Source organism: Podarcis cretensis (genome assembly GCF_951804945.1).
Source record: "Podarcis cretensis genome assembly, chromosome: 3".
NCBI lineage: Eukaryota > Metazoa > Chordata > Lepidosauria > Squamata > Lacertidae > Podarcis > Podarcis cretensis.
In genome coordinates, this window is record NC_137172.1 from 29,838,873 (window position 1) to 29,860,924 (window position 22,052).

General features: G+C 42.7%; 1 protein-coding gene and 1 long non-coding RNA gene across 2 annotated transcripts in view; both read left to right on the forward strand.

Annotated features, from left to right (window-relative positions):
• The window catches only part of LOC307212077, a 47,449-nt gene extending 47,199 nt beyond the window's left edge, over window positions 1-250 (forward strand). The window contains exon 4 of the long non-coding RNA XR_013836801.1: window positions 81-250. This is a non-coding gene — a long non-coding RNA (uncharacterized lncRNA). The remainder of the gene's footprint in view (window positions 1-80) is intronic.
• Window positions 251-9,389: 9,139 nt separating this feature from the next.
• RRP15 (ribosomal RNA processing 15 homolog) overlaps window positions 9,390-22,052 on the forward strand; it is a 28,797-nt gene continuing 16,134 nt past the window's right edge. Inside the window, exons 1-4 of the mRNA XM_079969004.1 lie at window positions 9,390-9,539; window positions 15,612-15,886; window positions 19,338-19,435; window positions 21,397-21,598. Of these exons, the coding sequence (XP_079825130.1) occupies window positions 9,467-9,539; window positions 15,612-15,886; window positions 19,338-19,435; window positions 21,397-21,598 (648 nt within the window). The 5' untranslated portion in view covers window positions 9,390-9,466. The remainder of the gene's footprint in view (window positions 9,540-15,611; window positions 15,887-19,337; window positions 19,436-21,396; window positions 21,599-22,052) is intronic.

Below are 22,052 nucleotides of genomic sequence, written 5' to 3' on the forward strand. Positions count from 1 at the left end.
ATTTCCAAGGCTGGCACTTCATTTATTTAATTATTATCAGGTGGCTAACATGTTAAATTTGTATCCCGCTTTCCCCGCAGGTGAAGCTGAGGGTGGCTCTTACGAGAGATTCAGCCAGGGAGGGGAAGTAGCTGCCGCGAGCTGTGAAAAATGGCTTAATGACAAGCTTGATTATGCGTAATATTTTGCATTTGCTGTTATTAACAAAGAAGAAGAAAACGAAAAATGCATCCGTTGCCGGAATGGGAAGGTGTGTGTGTGTGTGTGTGTGTGTGTGTGTGTGTGTGTGAGGGGAGGGGGCAGTTGGGAGCGCTATCATAAATTCTGAGTTACCATAAATTTCTGATAAAGAAATTAAGTAGGCTCAAGTTTAATCACACCACCAGTAAATCAAATATCATATTTAAACCAATGAATTACAGAGAGTCTCCTCACAGTCACTTAGCATTGATAAATTAGTAATGTAATATTAAATTATTCATATCCTTTCTCCCCCCTCCCCCTCCTCCTTAGGACTATAATGATATACTGTACACAGCAATGATAATTTACTTAGGCTGAGTCCATTCATTTAATTATGCTGCTAAACTTGGTAGGCCAATTGGTCATCATGAGAGTTTCCAGGCAAGCTAATCACAAATATATAGAACATGTCCCTTATTGTCCCCAGCGGCTAAGTGCTAAAATGCTATTTAGTACTCAGAAGGTTAATGTCCTGCTTATGTAAATTGTCCAATTTAACATTCAGCAGCAGTATCATAAATTCTGGCTCCAGGATTTCATTAAACGTATGTTCAAACTAGTTGACCTTAAAGGTTAACAAGCACAAGTTAAACAGGACAATTATTTAACTCGCTGCTTATCAAGAGACTAGAGCACTAGCCATTTAACAGTTCTGCATACTTCACAATTAGAATTCTTAAAAGGTCCCCGATAAAGCTGCAGGTCATGAATTTTCATAAGGATGTCAGATAATAACTATTTATCTGTGCTTGTTTTTCACTCTTATAAACTTAAACTTTGATCTTAACATTCAATTAGAAACAATTCCGGTGAGAAGGACTAGGTGACTCAAGGATCTTGCCTTTGTGTTCGTTTTCGTCTAAATTATGCGTCCAGAAGTGTGGCATCAATGAAACGAGTTTGGAAGTTATAGGGGAAGTTATCCCCGTGCAGAGAAAAATGCTGTGCACTTCCGCCTCGGAGCTGGACACATCACAAAAATGCTGGCTGTGCCATTTATGTCACCCAAATACAATTTTTATTGTGGCTGGCAGCGTTATCTGATTAATTGGTGTAATTAATCAATTGATTTAACTGGAGATTTAAAATGTGGATTTTTAAGTAGGTATTAATCAGACGTGCTCCCAAGTCCAATGGGCAGCTGATCTCCTTGTGTACGAAGGGTCTTCAGATTGTTTTCCAGCAGTGCCTGAGGAGTTTGGGAAGCTTATTAAGGATTCCTCAATGAGAACACTAGCATCCCTGAAACGCTGTCTGTCTGTCTTTATTACTATTCATTTAGGGTATATCTCTCTGCGTTTTGACTCAAACAGACCCCCACAGTGGCTCACAACAACAATACCATGTTTTAACATGATAGGTTAACTGAATATCATAGGTCAGAAACAAATTGAAGTGACTGATTTTTTTAAATAAAAATAAATAAACCAACAGAAGCAACGGCAGTTAAATACACCCCAAAACCAGACTTAATAGAACCCAGATGCAACATACATCACCTAAAAAGAAAAAAAGATAAATCAGGATTTATTTGTGTGTTTTATTTAACAGAATTTGTTTCCTGTTTAATCGTAAAAACTTCTAAGTGGGTTATGTAAAAGATACATTAACATTATCGATAAAAGTCAGAAGTTGAAAACAAGTAAAAGATTTTTCAAAACAGAAATACAAACAGCAGTTTAAAAAATAAAATAAAAATCCATAGTAAAATACATATTAGCATTACATATCTGGGTAGACTTGCCTTTAAATATGGTGTTTAGCAGCCGCCGTAAACAGTACAGTGAAGGCATCTGCATGATGTCAGTGAGCAGGGAGTTTCAGAGCATGGGTGCGAAAAGATTGGTTCTTTATAAGTGTGGAATAAACATTACATGTTAAAATGGCAGCTCCACAGATCGAAGTCACTTGAGTGGGCATATATGAAGTAAGGTGATCCTTTCAGCAAACTGGTCTCAAGCAATTAAACACTTTTAATACAAATAGTAACCTTTAATTTGGCCTGGTGTAACATGAAGGTTTCCTTCCTGTCAGCAATCGTGCTGCAGCATTCTGAGTTACAATGAGTCCCACTTGGGAATGCAGTCCACCATCTTGGTGGTGCTTCTCCTAACTCCCATCCCAAAACATGTCAGCAGATGCTCTTACTTGACCAGTGGTACCTCAGGTTAAGAACTTAATTCGTTTCAGAGGTCCGTTCTTAACCTGAAACTGTTCTTAACCTGAAGCACCACTTTAGCTAATGGGGCCTTCTGCTGCTGCCGCGCCGCCAGAGCACGATTTCTGTTCTCATCCTGAAGCAAAGTTCTTAACCCAAGGTACTGTTTCTGGGTTAGCGGAGTCTGTAACCTGAAGCGTCTGTGACCTGAAGCGTATGTAACCCGAGGTACCACTGTAAACTGTTTTAAGGTTCCCAACCCCCTACAATCAAGTGGTATATAACTGATATGAAATACTGTAAGAACAAGGAAGTGAGCTTTATTAAGCAGAATAATGTTACAGACTCAGCAGCAGGAAAGGAGCTAATCCAGACTCATAGCTCTCACGAGGCAAAGGGTTGGCGGAGAAGACCCCGATTGAAAATACAAGGGCCAAGACTCCTGAGTCCAAGACCAGCGAAGAGAAGTTCAAGACAGGAGCTGAGAGAGGCTCCGTCCAACAGGTTTTCCACTCTCATCCACCAAACTTTAAAGCTGACGCTTGGTATGACCCTTACTTGCAAGAGGTTACTGTGCCTTTGAACATGGCCCAGTGGAATACAGTGGTACCTTGGGTTACATACGCTTCAGGTTACAGACTCCGCTAACCCAGAAATAGTACCTCAGGTTAAGAACTTTGCTTTAGGATGAGGACAGAAATTGTGTGGTGGTGGCGTGGCAGCAGCGGGAGGCCCCATTAGCTAAAGTGGTGCTTCAGGTTAAGAACAGTTTCAGGTTAAGAACGGACCTCCAGAACGAATTAAGTATGTAACCAGAGGTACCACTGTAAATGGCAAATTGTGTTATTGTATAGTATTTAACTAAAGCATTAAAAAATAAAAAACAAACCAACCCTGAAAATGCCCTCAGGCCAACAACAGCAAAAAAAGAAAACCATCCTTGATTTGGGGAATAAAGGTAACATTTCAAAGAAAATCTGATTCACAGCAACATTTCTTCGTTAATTGCTGTCAGCCTCTCTTTTACTACCCTTCGTAAAACATAACAACAGCCTGGGAAAATGTGGAGTTGGGAGAAATCAACCCAACCTGTCTTCTGTTGCATGGTCCTGGTTTAGGGTGTTGGAATTTTGTCCCCCCTTCTCTCCAACTGCATACACACCATACATTGAAAGCTCACACAAACACACACATACTCATACATACAGAGGAATGTAGTTTATCCGTCAGAGCTACTGAGTTCCTGCCTTGTGGAACTTCTTGCTAACAGAAGTTCAGTTTTCTCTCAGATGATGATTAAAAACTGTAATTCACATTTAGAATGTGATTTATTTCTTTTGTGTGTTTTTTAACCAACCGGTTTTTGTTGATATGCTGTTGGTGTTTTTACTGTTGCTATTGTAGCATTGTGTTTTTATGTTGTATACTGCTTCGTCGTATTTGCAGTGCATTTTACAAATAATTAAGTAACTAAATAAAGAAATACTTAATTATTTGTAAAACGCACTGCAAATATGGTGAAGCAGTATACAACATAAAAACACAATGCTACAATAGCAACAGTAAAAACACCAACAGCATAATTAAGTAACTAACTAAATAAATAAGGTACGTGGGTGGCGCTGTGACCCTAGGACTTACCGATCAGAAGGTCGGCAGTTTGAATCCCCGTGATGGGGTGAGCTCCTGTTGCTCGGTCCCTGCTCCTGCCAACCTAGCAGTTCGAAAGCATGTCAAAGTGCAAGTAGATAAATAGGTACCGCTCCGGCGGGAAGGTAAACGGCGTTTCCGTGTGCTGCTCTGGTTCGCCAGAAGTGGCTTAGTTATGCTGGCCACATGACCCGGAAGCTGTACGCTGGCTCCCTCCGCCAATAAAGCGAAATGAGCACCGCAACCCCAGAGTCGGCCACGACTGGACCTAATGGTCAGGGGTCCCTTTACCTTAATCTAAATAAATACAAATAAGGATACAGTATTGCTATGTCATTGTAATGTATTTTCCACTAGCACCAGAGAAGGGCAGTAAGGAGCAATTCTGTCCTGGCCACCAGGTCTGATGGAGAGAGGCTTACTTGGTTAATATTGCTTCTTTGCTTTAATTTTGCACAGGAAATTACTTTAGTTTGGATTTAATTCTTCCAGTTGATCCTTGAGAGGTATTATGCTTTAACAGCGCCAGGAAAAACAAAGATTAGATGAAGGTTAATATCCCGTGGTCTTTCCAAAGTAGGTGTCTGCAGAGTTTAGTTAAAAGAAAATAAAAAGGATCTTCTAGCATAAAGGATATGTCAGTGTTTTATATCCTTGTGCACTGTGTGCCTCTTCCAAATTTCATCTCTTGAATTACTGGCTCCAAACTCTGCCGGAAAGGGGACATAAATAAACCGGAATGGCTAATGGACTAAAAACACTTATGATCAGGTTTTCATAACTAACATTATTGATAGCTTCCTTTGAACACACACTGCTATACAGTGCAATTTTCTTTTCGAAAGTAAGATTTAGAACTCTATTTGCAATAAAAAAGGCTAACACATGCAAATAAAAAGAGAGAGATAGGCGAGAATCCATTACGTAGCTACATGCCATGGACTTGTACAGAGAATATAAAGGGACACCCTGTTCTGAAGACAAAAAGGAGGCAGCCTTTTGCAAGGTTCCATCAGGGCTTCTCACGCACACCTCTCATAATTAGTTTTAAAAGGGTCTGGATAATATTTTCTTATCTTTGTCACAGCCCTGGAAGCACAGAGCCTAATTTTCAGGCTTGATCTGGGAATGATGTCACACAGTCCTTTGCTGTAATATCTACTGGCCTGGTCCCGCAGTGAAATTTTATGCACTCAAGTTGCCCTGCATATAAGATAGGAGCAGTTATTTTGCTGAAAATCTAAGATGATGGAGTGGGGAGAATAGAGAAGGGATGTAGCTAAGTGGTAGAGGATTCACTTTGCAGAAGGTCCCACATTCAGTTCCCAGTATCTCCAGGTAGGGCTGGGAGACACCCTTTTCAGAAACCCTGGAGACAATACTGAACTAGATGGACCAATGGCCTGAAATGCTAAAGGCAGCTTCCTTTGTTCCTCAGAGCAGCTCTCCCAGCTCACACTAAGTGGTCCATCTACCCAGCTTCCTTTTGCCCCAAAGTAGTCAGGCAGATGCCTTTGGAAAGACCACAAGCAGGACACAAAGGCAATTGCTCCCTTCTGCTGTTGTTCTGCTGCAGCTGTTAGTCAGAAGCCTGCTCCCTCTCAATGTTCAGAAACCTTTTTCCAATCTGGTGCCCAGCCGACCAGTTGTCTGGGGCCATGACTCCCACCATCCCCAACTCCCACCACAGCCAAAACAACGGGAGAACACAAGATCGGGACTGTACAGTGTTACCTCGGGTTAAGTACTTAATTCGTTTCCGAGGTCCGTTCTTAACCTTAAACTGTTCTTAACCTGAAGCACCACTTTAGCTAATGGGGCCTCCTGCTGCCGCCGCGCCGCCGGAGCACTATTTCTGTTCTTATCCTGAAGCAAAGTTCTTAACCTGAAGCACTATTTCTGGGTTAGCGGGGTCTGTAACCTAAAGTGTATGTAACCTGAGGTACCACTGTATCATGTTTTGTATCTGTTTACACTGACTAGCAGCACCTCTCCAGAGTTCAGGCAGCCGGGCATGCCAAGCCCTGCCTGGAGAGGCCAGGGATTCAGCCTGGTACTTTTTGCTTACAAAGCAATGCTCTCCCACTGAGTTGCAATATTTCTCCTTAAAGTTGTACCCATGCGGGCCCTCTTCAATCTTCAAATGGATGCGCATAGGTCAAGGGTGGAAATTTATGGAGATTCTGTGAGTGGGTGGTTACAGGCATAGGTGGGGCAGCCTGTTCTATACAGGGCTGCCTTCCCCTTGAAGGTACAGACATGTGGCTCTTGGAGTCATTTTTGTCACTTTTTATTTATTGCATTTGTATCCCACCTTTCCTCCAAGGAATTCTCCTCCTCCCCATTTTATCTTCACAACAACCCTGTGAGGTAAGTTAGGCTGAGAGATGGTGACTGGCCCAAAGTCACCCAGTGAGCTGAGTAGGAAACTTTGGTCTCCCATCCTAGTCCAACACTTCAACCACTACACTACACTGGCTCACCATTTGGCTCCAGTGGCTGGTACACCAGCTTTAGCCATTTCTGGACAGAGGCAGGTGGGATATTCATGCTCTGGGAACTTCCAGATGGAACTATGAAAATGCATTGTATATGGGGCTGTCCTTGAAAATGGTCTGGAAGTTGCAACTGTTGCAGCCAGGTTGCTAGCGGGTGTCCTGGAATAAACAGTGTGGGGTAGTGGTTATAGAGTGTCAGACTTGCACCTGGGCGACCTGGGTTCAAATCCCCACTCAGCCATAAAGTTGATTTGGTAACTTTGGGTCAGTCATCTAACTCAGGGGTCAGCAATCTTTTTCAGCCGTGGGCCGGTCCACCATCCCTCAGACCATGTGGTGGACCGGACTATATATATATATATATATATATTTTTTTTGGGGGGGGGATGAACGAATTCCTATGCCCCACAAATAACCCAGAGATGCATTTTAAATAAAAGCACACATTCTACTCATGTAAAAACACCAGGCAGGCCCCACAAATAACCCAGATGCAATTTAAATAAAAGGACAGATACTACTCATGTAAAAACACGCTGATTCCCGGACCATCCGCTGGCCGGATTTAGAAGGTGATTGGGCCGCATCCGGCCCTCAGCTCTTAGGTTGCCTACCTCTAATCTAACTCATTTCTCAGGTTTGTTGTGAAGATAAAATGGGGGATAGGGCGAAGAACTATGTACACTACCTTGAACTCCTTGGAGGATATTTGAAATGTAAACGCAATAAATAAATAAATAAATAAATAAATAAATAAATTCTGAAAACAATTGCAGTGGTTGCCAGTCCCAATTTAATGTGTTAATGTTTGAGACCCCAAATGACCTAAGCCACAAGTAGTTGAAGGAGAACTTTGTTATTTTTTTAATAATTTTTTTATTAATTTTCCAATTTTTTAACAAACACAACAAAAAGAACATAGAAACAAACACAAAAAATCATAATTTCTTAACCTTATTTCCATAAGCCTCTTTTCTCGGACTTCCCCATACCTTCCCCTTTTTGCATCCTTTTTTTTTTTTTTTACAATTATTCAACAACCCTTTTAGCCAATTAAATATAAATTCTTTCTCCCTTTCAATTTCACCCTAAATCAAACAAAATTTACCGCTGTAATTCTACGTCTTCCTCTCCCTTAGCATTTTAGCACTCCTCAATTTTATAGTAGCTCTTAAGATATATTTTAAACTTCTTCCAGTCTTCTTCCACAGTCTCTTTCTCTTGGTCGCGGATTCTGCCGGTCATTTCTGCCAGTCCCATAAAGTTGATCACTTTCGCCTGCCATTCCTCCAGCGTGGGTAGCTCTTGTCTCTTCCAATACTTTGCTAGAAGAATCCTTGCTGCCGTAGTAGCGTACAAAAAGAAGTTTTTATCCTTCCTCGGCACCAGCTGGCCGACCATACCCAAGAGAAATGCCTCTGGTTTCTTATGAAACGTGCATTTAAGTACTTTCTTAATCTCATTGTAAATCATTTCCCAGAAGGCCTTAATCTTTGGGCAGGTCCACCAAAGGTGGAAGAAGGTACCTTCAGTCTCTTTACATTTCCAACATTTGTTATTGGGCAAATGATAAATCTTCGCAAGCTTGACTGGAGTCATGTACCACCTGTAAATCATTTTCATAATGTTTTCTCGTAAGGCATTACATGCCGTGAATTTAATACCTGTGGTCCATAACTGCTCCCAGTCAGCGAACATAATGTCATGACCTATGTCCTGTGCCCATCTAATCATAGCTGGCTTCACTGTCTCATCTATTGTATTCCACTTCCACTTTTGTCGGCAGGTGAAGAGACACCTCTTTGCCTTTTGAAGAAGGGTAGAGGTATATTGGGAATTTGAACTTCTTCTTCTGCTGCTTATAGAGCTGAACTATGTACTGTATTTTGCTTTGTGGTGTTTAAATTTTATTGCTTAACTTTTGATTTGGACTCTGTAATTTTCTACCCTTGGGACCTTTGGGTGAAGAGCAGATTGCAAGTACTTTTAACAATGAGTGAGTGATTGAAATAGATGCCAGGCAAACCTCTTTGTGGAGAACGCTCTGTAACTGGGGTGCCTCAATCACGAGGATGCTAGAATAGATGGACAATTTAGTGTCCACCCAGGCTTGAGGCAACACTTATGATTTTTGCACGGATTAATCCAGGGATGGGGAACCTGTGATCCTTCAGATAGGGAGCCTATGGCAAGGTAGACAGATTTCTATTGTTTACTTTAAATATATATATATATATATATATATATATATATATATATATATATGATTTGCAAACTCATGTTTACAGCTGTTCTTATTTTATCTGTAAGCCGCCTTGAGTTCCTGTTGGGGGGGAAAGGCGGGGTATAAATATGATATATGATATAGTATTTGATATGGCCAGGGCATCGACTCCCACCAGCTCCAATTAGTACAATGATCAGGGATTGGAGAGGGGGCCACATCCTTGCTCTAGATGTTGCAGCAGGGCTACAGCTCCCACCATCCTGGCACTCCTGGTTGGGGTTGGGAGTCCAGCAACATCTGGAGGGGTTCAGCTTCGCCCCATCTCTGCATGAAGCGGAAACCTCCAACCACCACAGAGATGGGGGAAGGAGAAGCGGAAAGCACAGCCCTCGCTTCCTGTTTCTTATTCCAATACAGTATGTACCGCCATACGCGAGGGAGCCGGTCTAGCCCCATGCCTCTATAGTAATCCATTCTATGTTCCCATCGACGTAATAAGGATATCTATGCCTCCAGGCGTGTTTTCGTATCCGTCACCCCGAGTATGTCTCACGACTACCCGCGAGAGCTTCCTTTCCGCCACCCCGCCCCGCTCCAGGCATCTCGAGATGCTTGTTTCTCCCCGGAACGTACGTGACAGCCGCGCGGGTCACCCGGACCGCTTAGGAAGAGGGGCCTTCCTTAGGCAAGATGGCCGCTGCCATGGCGGGTTCACGTGGGGAGGCCGAGGTTGCCGGAGCCGAAGTCGAAGCGAGCGATAGCGGTAACGGGCGCGAGGATCCTGTTTGCGCTGGGTGGGGAGCCCCGGTGGTGGAAGGGGGTGGCGGCCAGGTGTTGTCAAGGGAGAAGTTACGGGGCGCGTGGATGGGCAGCGATGGAGAAACTCGCTCCTCTGCACCGCCGAAGGGTGGAATAGGGCGAAAGTGCCTGAGATCGAGTACGGTCTTCGCCCCAGTTCCTTGTCCTCTTTGTTTCTACGCCTCATTCTTGCCTTCTGCACAGTTCCGTGTTCTTCCCTCTCCCCACTGTTGTATGCTGGTTTCCAGTGCTTTCCCCCCACCCCACCCCATCTAAAAAAATCTTTAGGGGCACTCTCATTTTGACTCAAGAAAATCACCATTTTATAGTTCAAATCGGGGAAAATAAATACAGTAAATGGACAGAAGTACAGAGATTCACAAAATGTTTAGGGGTATGCGTCCCCCCAGGAAAAAAAGCACTGCTGGTTTCATTTCTGTGCCTAACGCGAACTTGTTATCCAGGATGCCTGAATCTTGATCTCCGTTGCCTTTTCTAAGCTTCCTGGGTTATGTGGTGCAGCAAACAAGAACAAAAACCTGCTAGCCTATTTGCAAAGCTAAACAGGGTCGGGTATGGTTTCAAACTGGATCGGGGACCACATGTTGAGATTCCTGGATTGCAGGGAGTTGGACTAGATGAGCCTTGGGGGCCCGTTCAATTCTATGATTTCCCCCTCCCCCTCCCCGAAGATAAGATTACTTTACCCTCCCCGCTCTTCATATACCCCTTTTCTATCTCTCTCAGCACACTCGGAGAGACAGCACCAGCTGTGCTGTGGGTAGTGGAAGGAGAAAGAATAGTAGCATCACTTTCTTCTCTGAATAGCAGAGAATAGTAATGAACTTTGCTTTCCCTAATGATGCAGCCGTATTATTGCTTTGGTTCATATCGTCATTGTGTAGAAAGGGAAATTGCTTTGGGAGACAGAATCTGATGACTTGGTTCATTTTTTAGTCCTTCAAATTATTTGTTTTATTTTTTATTACTGATGAAGTTGAAAGCCTTTAGATTTCACACATTTTTTACTGGACAAAAATGGAGCAGCAGTCAAGTGTCAGCTAGGAAAAGTAGGGGTAGTTTCAAATAGAAGATCACCCGGTGTGTTATTGGCTTATATATTGGCCCAATACCACTGCAGTAGTAAAGGTAAAGGTACCCCTGCCCGTACGGGCCAGTCTTGCCAGACTCTGGGGTTGGTGCGTCCATCTCACTCAAGAGGCCGGGGGCCAGCGCTGTCCGGAGACACTTCCGGGTCACATGGCCAGCGTGACATCGCTGCTCTGGCCAGAGCCAGAGCCGCACACGGAAACGCCGTTTACCTTCCCGCTAGTAAGCGGTCCCTATTTATCTACTTGCACCCAGGGGTGCTTTTGAACTGCTAGGTTGGCAGGCGCTGGGACCGAACGACGGGAGCGCACCCCGTCGCAGGGATTCGAACCGCCGACCTTTCGATCGGCAAGCCCTAGGCGCTGAGGCTTTTACCCACAGCGCCACCTGCGTTCCAGTGTCAAAGAGATTTAGACCTTGTTAAAAACTTACTAGCTTGTTCAGGATTGTTTTACGCCTTACAAAATTTTGGTATGAAAGGTGATATAGAGTGGAACAAGAGAAGACAAATTTGTTGTGTGATTGTGTACTGATCCTGTAACTTAGAATCCAAGAATGGTAGAGTTGGAAGGGACCCCGAGGGTTATCTGTTTGAACCCCTAATTTTTATTCTGCAGTCTTGTACCTATTTGGGAGTTAAACTCCATGGAACACAATGGGAATTACTCCTTGATAGGTTTGTAAAGACTCATGCCATCAGACATGCAGTTGTGTTGTACAGACAGTTACCTACACAAAGGAAGGTTTGCTGGGAGGAAATAGTTCTGGACTAGGTGGGCCTTTGCTCTGATCCAGCTGGACTCTTTTCATGTTTTTATATACTTGTGATCTTGAACATACTTTCTATACAAGTGCTTTATTGCTTTATAGCTGAGGCTGGCATCTACTTAAGTGATATCACCTGATGCTTGGCAAATTACAGTCTGTCAAATGGTGATAAGAAATACCTCTACGCTAAGGATAAATGGGATTAAGTGCTTGAAAGCATGTACTGCAATCTAGAAATAATGGTGAAACTCATGAGTTAACTTTGTCCTAGGTCAGGGGATGTTTTTTGGCTGCTGATAAATCGGCATCCTGTTGTGACTTTATTAACTGAGCCAGGAACTGCTTGTACTTGCTAATATTGAACTTCAGCTGCTGCTGAAATGATTTTATTGTGCTTATGAATATATTTGTGTTGCTCAGCTGCAGTGAGGAAAATAGCTAATTCTTACAGTCCATTTTTGTGGTTGTCACTTTCCACATTTTTGTGATTTTTTTGCTTGGCCCAAATAAAAGTATTACAAACATGAGGACTTAGCAGTTTTTTTTTCTTATGGCCTAACACGTATTATTTTTATGCTAATCTTTGTAGATATGTGCGGTTGCAGAATTAATCTGATGGTCTTTCACTAGAATGAATCCATTTATTATTTTTGAACTGGCAAAATGCTCTCTCCCGCATCACCCTTGAATGTCAAAGGTGGATTAGTGGTTAATTTGGTTTGGTTCTAGTGGCTGGCTAGTGTTAGTCTGCATACTCTGGCCTTCATAGAGATGGATGGGGTCATTCAGTGTTATCAGATGCTAAGCAGTGTTTTTCATGTCTGCTTCTGGACAGATTGACAGTGGTCTACACTATTTGAATTTTAGTATGTACCTTGTAAGCAAGCTTTTACCTTGGAGGATATTGGAGGGACTTTGTTCCCTGATGATTGACAAGTAAATATCATGACAGGATAATATGGACAACTGATATTTTGTTCTCTGAAAACATAGCATACATAATAGGTCAGGCACATCATGTAGAGTGCTGTGTTACTCAGACTTGCATTGATGAGAAAATGTTATTGATGGGAGTGGCTGGGGAAAACACAGCCATATGGGCAGGGTATAAATAATACAATTATTATTAATTATTATTACTGCATTGTCACTTTAACATCTCTTGTGGCAGATGACTGTCAGCCAGTTCACAGACTGAAAGTGCTATCTGCTATATATTGTGGGAGCAAATTCTGTGCTGTGTGCCAAAGTACATTCTTCTTCCCATCATTTGTGCTGTAGAATGACTGAGGTTTGTATGAGAATTAGAGTTGATTAAACATGAACTGTGTTTAGTCTTTTCTGAAATGATGTTAGCTAAGGGTTGTGAGGATTTTGATTGGTGGTAGGCTGTGGCTGATGTTGCCATGTACTCAATCTGTCAAAAAACAAGAAAGCTGTACCAAAGTGTATTGAAAGCTGTTTTGTGCTATCTTTTCAACCTGCTTCCCTGTGGGGTTTTCTGAAACTATTGGGTGGGAAGAGCAGTAATAAAATGTGTCCTAGTAATCTTTTCTCCTTTCCCAATGGACTGCTGGATGTGTTCTTCCCTTTATCAACCACTAACTAACTATAAATTCTTATAGCCTAATCAACTAAATTCTTACAACATAGATGCAGTAGCCTTAGCTTTATTCCTTTAAGAGGTATCAGAATAGAAGGGATGGACAATTGCAGCAGAGCGAAGCCTCAGATTATCTTCTCTGTATGGAGAAAATACCAGTGACCGTTTTAATCAAACTTGCACCAAGTGAGATAAGTGGTGCACTTGGCATGTATATGCTGAATTGGCTTGTATCACATGCTTATTTTAATCTATCTTGATTTTGGCATTTCAACACTAGATGTCAGTGTTGTGATTGTAATCTCTTTAAAATAAACCAGAAGCACGTTTTCCCCTCAAATGCTTTGCTCTTACCCAAAACATTATTAATTCCATAATAAAATATTGGGGTTTTGTTGATTCATCTGCCATGACTTCTGAAATCTTTGTTCTGAAGAGGATTTTGTTTTTGTTTTTTATTTTGCGTGATGTGGATCCTCATATTTTCTCAATTTGCTGCAAATAGTTTGTTGCAGATTAGTTACAGCAGGAAGTGGTGACTGGTCCTTTGAATTCCAGTAACTTGGGACAAATTATCCTTGGTTAAAGCTGTTGTGCAAGTAGCAAGGAACTGGGCATACCTCCTCTCAGGGTGAATAGCAGTTTAAATCATGATTTAACAGCAAGAAGATAGGCCAATTTCTATTGTCTAATTAAATAAAGGTTCCTGTAGATAGTTTTGTAATGGTGCAAATTTGACCACTAAACAAAATAGCTTACTGGAGAATTACTTGCACTATTGTTTCATTTTCACAATCAGCCACTACATTTCTTTGTTGTATGGTATGTGTTGTATGGTAATTTTGCGTGCTTTGCTTTTCTACCTCTAGAGGAAATATATTTTAAATGTTTCCAAATACAGTCGTACCTTGGAAGTCAAACGGAATCCGTTCCAGAAGTCCGTTCGACTTCCAAAACGTTTGAAAACCAAAGTGCGGCTTCTGATTGGCTGCAGAAAGTTCCTGCAGCCAATCGGAAGCCCTCTCAGACGTTCGGCTTCCAAAAATAGTTTGCAAACCAGAACAGTCACTGTTTGCGGCATTCGGTAGCCAAACCGTTTGGGAACTAAGCTGTTCCAAAAACCAAGGTATGACTGTGATAGGGCTAGAGAACCTTAGACCTGGGGGCCAAATACACAGCCTCTTTTTCTGCCCTTAGGAATGCTCTCCTCCATAACTCTGCTTTGCACCCTAAGCATTTTTGCCTGGCTGGAATGTGCCCTAGAGTCCTGCCTCTTGCTTGTTTCGATGGAAGGTAGAGAGGGGTGTGGGTAGAAGCCAGCCTATTGTACAAAGGCAGAACTCACATTCATCGCTCCGCCCACTTTTGCCTGGCATGTACCCCCAGGAAGCTTGTCCAGAATGGAAGTAGCCTTGGGATAGAGACTCCTGCCATATAGGATATTGCAGCCAAGGCAGTTTGTGCGGCAAAGTCTAGGAATATAGGAACTGTGAGCACTGGAAAACTTTACTTCCTCTTCCCAGAGTTGCTCCATTCTGCTGGCGCAATCGCACCCTCACAAAAACAGAAAGCAAAGAAAACATTACAAAACCCTGTGAGTGACAGATTGAAACACTTTCTGAGTAGTTGCTGGACAAACTTGAACACTTTATTTATTCTTAGGTGAACATGAAATACCTGGCTGTGTTTGGATGGTAGGTGGAAGTTTATGTATTAAGAAGTCATCTGATTGGTTCGTCATTTGTGGAGAAAACCCTTCCTTATCTCAGTGTATGTAATAGAGGCATCGGTTCTGTTTAGAGATGAACTTTAGGACTAACACACTTATCTTAGATTGTTTTAACATTAGTCATAGAATCATAGAGGGGCATCTAATCCAAACCCCTGCAATGCAGGATTATTTGTGCCCAATGTGGGGCTCGAACCCATGACCCTAAGATTAAAAGCCTCATTCTCTTACCAACTGAGCTATCCCACTTATATTGGTATCCTTTAAGGGAAACTTAAAGGGATGCGGGTGGCGCTGTGGGTTAAACCACAGAGCCTAGGGCTTGCCGATCAGAAGGTCGGCGGTCCGAATCCCTGCGACGGGGTGAGCTTCAGTTGCTCAGTCCCTGCTCCTGCCAACCTAGCAGTTCGAAAGCACATCAAAGTGCAAGTAGATAAATAGGTACCGCTCCAGCAGGAAGGTAAACAGCGTTTCCGTGCACTCACATGACCTGGAAGCTGTACGCCGGCTTCCTCGGCCAATAAAGCGAGATGAGCGCCGCAACCCCAGAGTCGGTCACGGCTGGGGAAACTTGTAATTTACTTGGAGGGGAAAAAAACCATGAAGGGTTGCAGCCAAAGCTCTACAATTGCAACTCTGCAAGTGTAGTGGGACTTCGCCTTCCTCTCCTCCTGCTTTGTGCCCCTAAAATCTGCTTCTGAGTTCCCCCCCAGGGGCTGCGGAGGAAGGTTCCGTCCCGCAAATAGAGGTCTCTTTTGCTAGCAGAACAAGACCATTACATACATGTTCACTGAGTTTGATTTTTCTCCACTCTGCTCTTCTTCTAGGTTCTGAGTGGAGCTCTGGCATTCCAGAGGACAGCTTCTCTTCGGGAGGTGAAGAACTTGATGGCGACGATGAGGATGAGCCTCAGACCCCAGACACGAAAGCTAAAGATGCAGGAGAGTCGAAAGATGCAGGAAATGCTGGCTGGGCTGATGCCATGGCAAAAGTGCTTAGTAAGAAAGTTCCCAAGAGTAAGCCCACCATACTGGTTAAAAATAAAGAGCGGGATAAGGAACGAGAGAAGGAAAAGCAGGAGAGGCTGGAGAAGAGGAGAAAGGTAAGGAAGCAGATGCAACATCATGATACCATACATTATGTCCTCCATAAAAACAGTCCTCCCCTTTAGTATTTATTCACACTCACTCTCAGTAGCCAGATTGCTAAACTTTTACAGGCAGTGATTTATGAAAGGTCAGTTTGAGAGACGCCTCTGGGTTACTATGAAGCTTGCGCTCTGTGCATATGCTTTGGCTTGTCATGGTAGGATTGCTAGTGTGCTCCAGGGGTAAAAACTAGCAGCCAAAACATAAGCAAAATTATGCTTGTGCAGAAGTTCAAAGCTTGTTGGAGGAGCAAGCTTGCTCCCTAGCTGCTGACCTGGGACCATGCCCGTAATTTACTAAAAGTGCCATCTGAATTCAGCCTTGGACTGTTGTTTCCATCTCAGTTAGCATATTAGCACTGGGAAAACCGAAACGGGGACGAGTTCTGGCAAGTTATCTATGCAGAATGAACATGTCGCTCAAAACAGATGATGCATACTCACCTTTGCATTGTTGTGTCTCAGAGTCCAGGAAGGAGCAGCCCCCTCCCCTCAGTAAGCCAACTCTTAAATCAGAATTCAAAGCTGGCCTACTGATTGCCACCTGGTGAATTAAAGTTATTTATTGTTTGAAGGATGCTGGTTTCCTGGCCCTGTAAATGAGCCAATAATTTGTGTAGAATGTAGTAGCCTGTATTTTAGGACCGGGGCTTGCATGGATCCTGGTCCTTACGGCTGACAGTGCTCCCTGTGTTAAAGTGTAAAGTTTTGGGAAGCAGTGCTTTTCAGGGAGTTAATAAGACATCCTTAGGTCACCGCTGATACACCTGGTGAACAAAGTACTAGTCTCTTTAGAAAGGCACTTTGGTTTTCCACTCTGTTATTGACAGTGTATCTGGGATAGGGTGAGCTAAAGTTTTAGGGTCTGGTGTTTCACATCTTTTAATGACTGCACAGTGGTGCTGTATAAACTGAACTGATTTATATGGTGTGATTCACTACCCAAGTAAACCAGGGTACCAAGTAAGCCAGCTGCTCTTACTTGGTATGAATCTAATGAAGCTCTAATGTGTATTGAAATGGCTTCATTTCAATAGCACTGTGTTACCAGACCACGGTGGCTGCTTTTCTTACTCCCGATATTTTCGGATGAAAATGTAAGGCTATAATATAGGATCTATTCAGTCACTGTTTGCTCTCTGAATCTGGTTTTATCAGATAAATATGTGGGGTACCACAAATTGGTGGTGTGCTGTTAGTCTATAAACTGATTTGTTCATCATGAGATAAACTTGAAACAGCCTGCCTTTTATTGATTCCATGCTGATGGAAAACTAAAATAGGGTTAGCTGTTTGATCAGAGGCCAGAGCATAGTCATCAAGACATGAATTCATAGCGGTCTGCCTGGAATTATAAAGATAAGAGTTTTCTATAACTTCATAAAAAGAGGCTGTGGGTAATGGAGACTTAGTGTTAAGAGGGTTCAAACAATGTTATCTTGCTGTTCAATTGTTTTAAGAAGCATGACAATCAGTTTTGCTAAAGTAGAGTGCGGGGAAAGGCAGGATAATATACATAGCTGTGTACACAAATGTGTTTGTGTGTGAATGAAATTGCTGTCGATAAAGACAGGAACCGTGATTGGGTTTGGTTTTCGTGTCTAAATCTAGAAATCTTTACACACTGAAGTTGGTTTCTTTTTCTCACAAAACATTTGGCTATCTCAAAATATAATAAATCCCAGTCTTAATCTTCATAAGTAAAGTGCTACGTTGTTAAAATAAAGTGGGAAATGTCTCCAGTATTCCAAAAATCATGATAGCGCTCTTTATCTCTAATGAACAAGCTTCTGCATATTTGCTTTGGAACTGCAGCTAAGACATCTGCATATTGGCATTGAAGCTGCCTGATCCCCCATGTAAAGCATAAACTGTATATAATTACTGGAAAACAATTGGTTCATGTTATATTAAATATACAGTGGTACCTTGGGTTACATACGCTTCAGGTTACATACGCTTCGGGTTACAGACTCTGCTAACCCAGAAATAGTGCTTCAGGTTAAGAACTCTGCCCCAGGATGAGAACAGAAATCGTGCTGTGGCGGCGCAGCAGCAGCAGGAGGAGGCCCCATTAGCTAAAATGGTGCTTCAGGTTAAGAACAGTTTCAGATTAAGAACGGACCTCTGGAACAAATTAAGTACTTAACCCGAGGTACCACTGTATAACTCTCTCTAAGTGTTACACATTTAATATAAACTTTTAGCAAGCGGCTATAATTGTGTTTAAAGTTGAAGTCTGGCTGTATGAAGAAGTTTGATGGCTCTACCCTACTTAAAAATTGTGGCAATCCTTTTATTTTTGAAAAACTAACTGCATTTGTTCTGAGCTATGTCAAACAACTTTAAAAGTGTCTGACAAAATAGCGGATGAACTGAAAAACGTTTCGGCTTCATTAAGACAGGTGGATTTCAAAACAGACACTGGGAGTTGAGTCTTGGAAGGAAGTATCTTATCTGTCATACCTCCTTAAAAGTTGAAGAAAGGTCTGGACAATAGCTAAGCATAGCTATAGTATGTATTATACTCCAATTTAAAGTTGTGTTTATTAGTGTATATAGAAGCTCCTTTGCTTCCAGTGTCTCAGGCTTGGATGGTTGTACCATTGGAATGATTTCCAGTCTTGGAGATTGTTCAAGGTTCCCCATAAAATGCAATAGTCACATGTATTGTCAGAGTACTGAGGTTGCTCATTTGCTCCCAAAATATTTAGAGTCTGAATACAAGGTCACTATCACTGGGCACCACTGCTTATTTGCGGGCAAACTTACTCAAGTCATTCTTGAAGAGCTGCGCTGTTCATCTGTGGTGGTCAGATAGTGCTGCAAACCATCTTGAGAAGGGGGTAATGCCCCACAAATAAGTTGGGACCTGCATACCCTTCAACTCTAGTTTAGAATTCATTTCATAAGAGGCTATGCTCTAGGTTAACTATTTCAACCTTGCCGATCAGCTTTAAACATTTTGCTTGCCCAGGATAAATGGTTCAAAGTAGGTGTGATGTTGTTTGACTGAGTTTCTTTGTTCTAGGTGAGAACAAATAATCGCCTGCCTGGGTGAGCACCCAAATGTCCAGGTCACACTGCAGTTGTTGACTTTGACTGGCAGGAGAACTCAACGCCCAGAACATCCCTGCTCAGGAATCCGCTTGATCCATTGGCTCTAATGTAGTTGGAAAGGTTCACTGGAGAGCCTGTTATGTGAAAATCCACACCACTGACCTGTTGGGCCTATCGCTTGGCACTAGAGGAGCGATGCTGTTAAGCGTAGTTGTATTCTCCCCATCCTCACCTAACGTCGTCCTACATGATTTATCAACTTGGTTTTCTTAAGAAATATCTATATGTGCATGCTGCATTTTTAAAATGCCTAATGCTCTTTCGCATAACAATATTTATGATGCAGCTTGATAAAAAGCGGGAGTGGGAAATGATGTGCAGAGTGAAGCCAGATGTTGCGAAAGACAGAGAAATGGAGAGAAGCCTTCAGAGAATAGCCACGAGGTAAGAGTGTGTGTTTGGGCTTTTGAAAACAGATCTAAAGGCATGCCTGAGTAATCTGCTTCTAATCAAATTGAACTCTTAAGAAGTGACTCGTGGGAGTCAAATGATTTATACCTAGTTCTGTCTCGTACAGTATCAAGTTCAACAAAACATTTCAGAAGTCTTATGAAAGCTTAAAATTTGGACAAGACTATAACGTGTTAAGTGTTCGCCCAGCAGGAGTTCTGGGCCTGAGCTCATCGTTTTTGTTAATTCCATACTTAGAAAATACACAGATCAATCACTTCTCCCACTCTTTGTATTTCTCTAAAGTGCATTCACCAAAACTCGCTGTTCTTGCGGTCAGATTACTGTCTTGCATTAACCTAGCGTTGCACCACATGGCTCTGGTCTAGCACATAACCAGTGCATTTTCTTGATCATATCAGTGGGCTTGTTTTTGACATCCTTACCTCCACAGAGACTGCTTTAAAAGCTTGCCTCTTAACTTTGCGTAGGTGGGTGTGCTAAGTCATTGGCTGACTTCTCTGGCATGTCCCAAAACCTAGTGTCACAGTTTTCAGTTTGTTTACTACTTGTTGGTGTTTGGCCGAACTGCTTCAGAGTTCCTATTACCTTCTGTCATTTTTGCATGCACTGACCCTTAGCAGGAATAAAAGCATTTTGATAATTTTTCCAGTGTGCATATACACACCTGACAGGTTGCGTAGACATTCACACAGATACTCTCCCAGTGAGTGCACTCCATGCCAAGAAGAGAGGTTTTGCATGAAGCAAATGCTTTTTCTGTGCTGACTCTGCTTACAGAGCCAAGATACGTGAGCACATTTGGGTTCTTTGGTTTTTCTGTCCTGGAGGAAGATGCGACTTGCATCTTGACTTAAGGACAGGAGGATGCAGCTAATAATAGCTACTTCTCTCAGGCCAAGGGAGATGGTAAAAAACTCTGCTTGAGATTCCTCTGGAATGTGAGGGAGGCATCCATACTTCTTCCAGTAATTGCTAAAATGTGGGACCAGTAACTTTTACTAAGTCTTTTCTCAAACTGGGTGCCACAGAAGGCCACCTGGTTCCCAGAAACGGGGGGAAAGTGAAGAGGCACTAAAACAATAGGGGAGGTGACCCCTACAGTGCACTGAAAATATGCTGCTTATGAATTAAGCCCAGTGTTCTTCGAGAACGGTTACCCAGGGGCACTATAAAAGAAGGGGAGGAATCCTGTGCATCCATATAAATAGTTTCAGGAATAAGACATTTTTATAGGCCATCTGAAAGGTACTGTACATTACTGAGAATAATTCCACACAACCTACTGGAAAAAAGTGTTGGAAATGAGGCTTAGTTCTGTCACAGCAAACGGCACTCAAACCAAAATCAATAACACAAAATGGGCATCAACAGCCTGGTTCATAGGACACTTTGCCAATGGTAGGAATAATCCTTGCTTTTTCATCATTTTTTGTGGCGACGCTGGTCTGTGTGTTTGGTTAAAGCTACAAGCAAGCCTGAAGATAACTGATGCTCGTGAAACTCAATGAGCATGGGATTGCGGTGTCTCTAAATTAGATTTTCCTTATCATGATGCTACTCTCCAAGTGCAAACTGTAGTGTGGTGTGAAACTGGGCTTAGAATGTTTACTGGGTGCTTGAAGGAGTACACATTGTTGCCGTCACAAATTGTGGGCCAAGGTCTCTTAGCCTTTGGGTCGGTGACTGTGTGCGGTGTCCTTACATTTCACTGTTCTTTGATTTTACGAAAAGTGCATGATTTGGATCCCTTTTGGCTTTTGAATGGTGTCTTAAACCCACTTGCGTTCTGACTTATTACCCTGACTCCTCTTGCCATTATCTCGTGTGTCTGGTGCAGTGGGGCTGAGGAAACGCTTTATCAAAGCCATGCTACCTAGCAGGTGTGGCAGTGAAACAACAGGTGCCTAACCACTCCTCCTTTCATCTGCCAGGGGCGTCGTTCAGCTATTTAATGCTGTCCGGAAGCATCAACAGAACGTCAGTGAAAAGGTGAAAGAAGCAGGGAGTTCCGAAAGAAAACGGGCAAAATTGATCTCGTCTGTTTCAAAGAGAGACTTTATCAATGTATTGAGAGGAATGGAAGGGACGGAAACAGAGCAAAATGCTGCCAGGAAGACCTTGAAAAGCAAACAGGTAGGTACCACTTCTTGGTGCAGTGGTTCTAATGTGGCAGAGTGAGCCATTCAACTTGCGTGTTTGTGTAAATTTGCTCTCCTGGCTTCAAATGATTATGGAACTTCTTCAGTGTCAGGTACGTTACTGCTTGAATGTTATTCACAGTTTTGGAAGCTATGTAACATGTCTGGGGAACCTTTGGCCTTCCAGATATTGCTGAACTAAAGCTCCCGTCAGCCACAGCAAACTTAGCCAGCAAAGATGAGGGTTCAGCAACACCTGGAGGGCCCAAGGTTCCCTAGACATGCTGTGTTTCATGACCCTTGCTGCTGCCTTTTAGAGAGTGCTGGATTCTGCAGCTGCAGTACCCCCGACAGATGGCAGTCTAGCTTGGATACCTCTAGGAAAGTAAAGCCCACCACTTCCCAAGGCGGTCTAGTCCACTCTCGAAGTGCTCTTACAGTTTCAGTTG